Source organism: Canis lupus, chromosome 26 (assembly GCF_011100685.1).
Source record: "Canis lupus familiaris isolate Mischka breed German Shepherd chromosome 26, alternate assembly UU_Cfam_GSD_1.0, whole genome shotgun sequence".
Lineage (NCBI taxonomy): Eukaryota > Metazoa > Chordata > Mammalia > Carnivora > Canidae > Canis > Canis lupus.
In genome coordinates this window covers 25,464,240-25,466,731 of record NC_049247.1, presented here as the reverse complement: position 1 = coordinate 25,466,731, position 2,492 = coordinate 25,464,240, and the positions used below count along the sequence as shown (strand labels likewise).

Below are 2,492 nucleotides of genomic sequence, written 5' to 3'. Positions count from 1 at the left end.
ACACATTTAGGGATGCCTAGGTGGTTCATAGTTTGCCGTCTGCCTTTGGCTCAGGGCATGATCCTAGAGTCCCAGGATGGAGTCCCACATCAGGCTCCCTACAGGGGGTTTGCTTCACCCTCTGCCTATGTCTCTGCCTCTCTCTGTGTAGCACTCATGAATGAATAAGTAAAATTTTTGAAAAAATAAATATGCATCTATAGGGGCTCCTTGCTAGCTCACTCACTGGAGGGTGGGATTCTTGATCTTGGTTGTAGGCCTGAGCCTGATGCTGGATGTAGAGGTTCCTGAAAACCAAAATCTTAGAAAAAGGAAAATATAAATATAAGTGTAATATTTCCTAAAACATAGAATGCTGGTGTGTGCTGTCATCTGTATGGATTTCATCAATTCTGCACATTTTATGAGCAAGAAAGTATTAGTGGTGTTAATATTTTAGTATTAATAAACATTTTATCTAGCAGTTTAGAGGGTCCATGGATATTGCCTTTAAGAAAGGAAAGAGTTATAGGGAGGCACCATTTCAGGCCAGCATCCCCGAGGATTATGCTCTACTGAGGTCACCAGTAAAGGGATTCACTACCTTTGGGCCTGTGTCCCTGCTTGGGAGCTATGGCCCCAGGACTGTGGCCCACCTCCTCATCTGTCTCTGTCACTGTGCTTAGCATCACTGTCATACACCTGACTGTAAGCTCCACAGAAGCTTCTCAATGAAGAGGACCAGATAAAAGGACCCAGGGGTTTTTGTCTCACTTCCTCCTTATCTGAGATGTTGTGGGTAAGTGAAGCTGCTCCCACTGCCATGTTCTGCAACAGAGTAGTCATCAGCCTCGTCCTCAGGCTGGGCTCCTGTGATGATGAGGGCGGCTTTGTTCCCAGAGACGGATCCAGAGAAGCGATCAGGGACCCCAGAGGGGCGGCTGTTTGTGTTGTAGATAACTGTGCTAGGAGCCCAGCCTGGGGTCTGCTGGTACCAGCTGGGATAGTTACTTGTAGTGACTGACCCAGAGCTGAGGCCACAAGTGAGTGTGAGTGTCCCTCCTGGAGACACTGACAGTGATGGTACCTGGGTCACCACAATCTGAGAATCAGCTCCTAAAACCAAAAAGAGAGAAAGGTGCTATTATGGGAGACAAGGATGACATGAATCCCTGTTTCTCTGTGCCCCCAACAGATGCAGAGTCCATTTCCCTGGCCTGAGCCATAAGCAAGGAGCCCGAGAAGAAACACTGTCCAGGCCATGGTTGGGATCCTCACTAGAGGTGGGCTCCACAGGCTCTTTGGCTGGCGAAGGGTGTTCCAGGACCTTTTCATGACTCCTGACCTATGAGAATAAGCAAGTGCTTTATGCAAATTAGCTTCCTCTCTCTCCCTGCCCCACGGTCACCCAAAAGTCACCTGGGAGATCTTGAAAGGGACAGATGCTGGGACCTCACACACAAAAATGTCTGCAGGGTGACCTGGGACACAGACTGGCAGGAAGACATCTTTCTCCAAATCAATGACCTATGACCCTGGTGATGTCCATCCCAAAGTTCCTCGCTGAGAATCCTGACAGCTGTATGAGGAGATGGATACATTCTCCAACTCCTGGCCCAGCCTCTAAATCACCTCAACTCTAACCCCTCTCTGGAACATTTTCTTCCCTCGCCAGGGACATTGCTCCTTGTCTCTTTGGAGATCTTAGCAGTAACTCCTCCATCCATGAGGACACTGGGAATCTCAGAGTCCATGTGACAGATGTAACAATGATGCTCTCCTCTTCGTTAATCAGGGACCATGTCTGCAGTAGTCCAGGGCGAGCTGACCAAGGATGTCTCTTTATCAGAAATCAACCCAACACTCTGTGAACAAGTGAGTCTCATGGACCATTTTGAACTCAATTTCCCATTGTGTTCTGCTGAGAATCAGAGGGTCCTGGAAGGCTGGGGAAGGAACCTGGAGAAGGAGGACTGGCAGGAGCATAAGGAGTCTCCAGGAACAGGGGAAGATGAGGCTCAGGGCTCATGTTTGTCCAAGTGTTAGATACCAAAACGCCTACCATTCATTTTGCAACTACTTGTAAATTGTTGGTTTGATAAACCATGCATGTTCTTCTTTCCTTTCTCTTCATGTTTGAGATCCTAAACTCATATCAGAGAAAAACAATCATACTCATGATCTTCCAATTAAACTAAGGCATCCCTGACACTTTAGAAAACAGTAGGTAATTTCACATCTATCAAATTTTGAGATGAGGAATGATATTCATACAAAGAAAAAAGAAGGAATGGGGAAAGCTAAAAACACAAACAGTATCTATTTCCATAGATAACTATAAAGTAATGACATAAACGAGAAAGTCCAATAAGAAATAAGCACTGAAATGATAGCAGACAAAGGACTCAGGCACTGACTGCCTATTTAATCAAGAGCACAATTGAAAGTCATAGTTCGAGCAAGGGACCCTGAGGGTGGCCACCTGGACACATTGCCCCAGGCCTTCCCCAGGG

General features: G+C 46.6%; 1 gene segment (V, D, J or C); it reads right to left on the bottom strand.

Annotated features, from left to right (window-relative positions):
• Positions 1-760: 760 nt before the first annotated feature.
• On the bottom strand, positions 761-1,242 carry LOC119866077. The segment is given in 2 exon segments: positions 761-1,095; positions 1,197-1,242. Coding segments are annotated over 2 exon segments (381 nt in total).
• Positions 1,243-2,492: the final 1,250 nt, after the last annotated feature.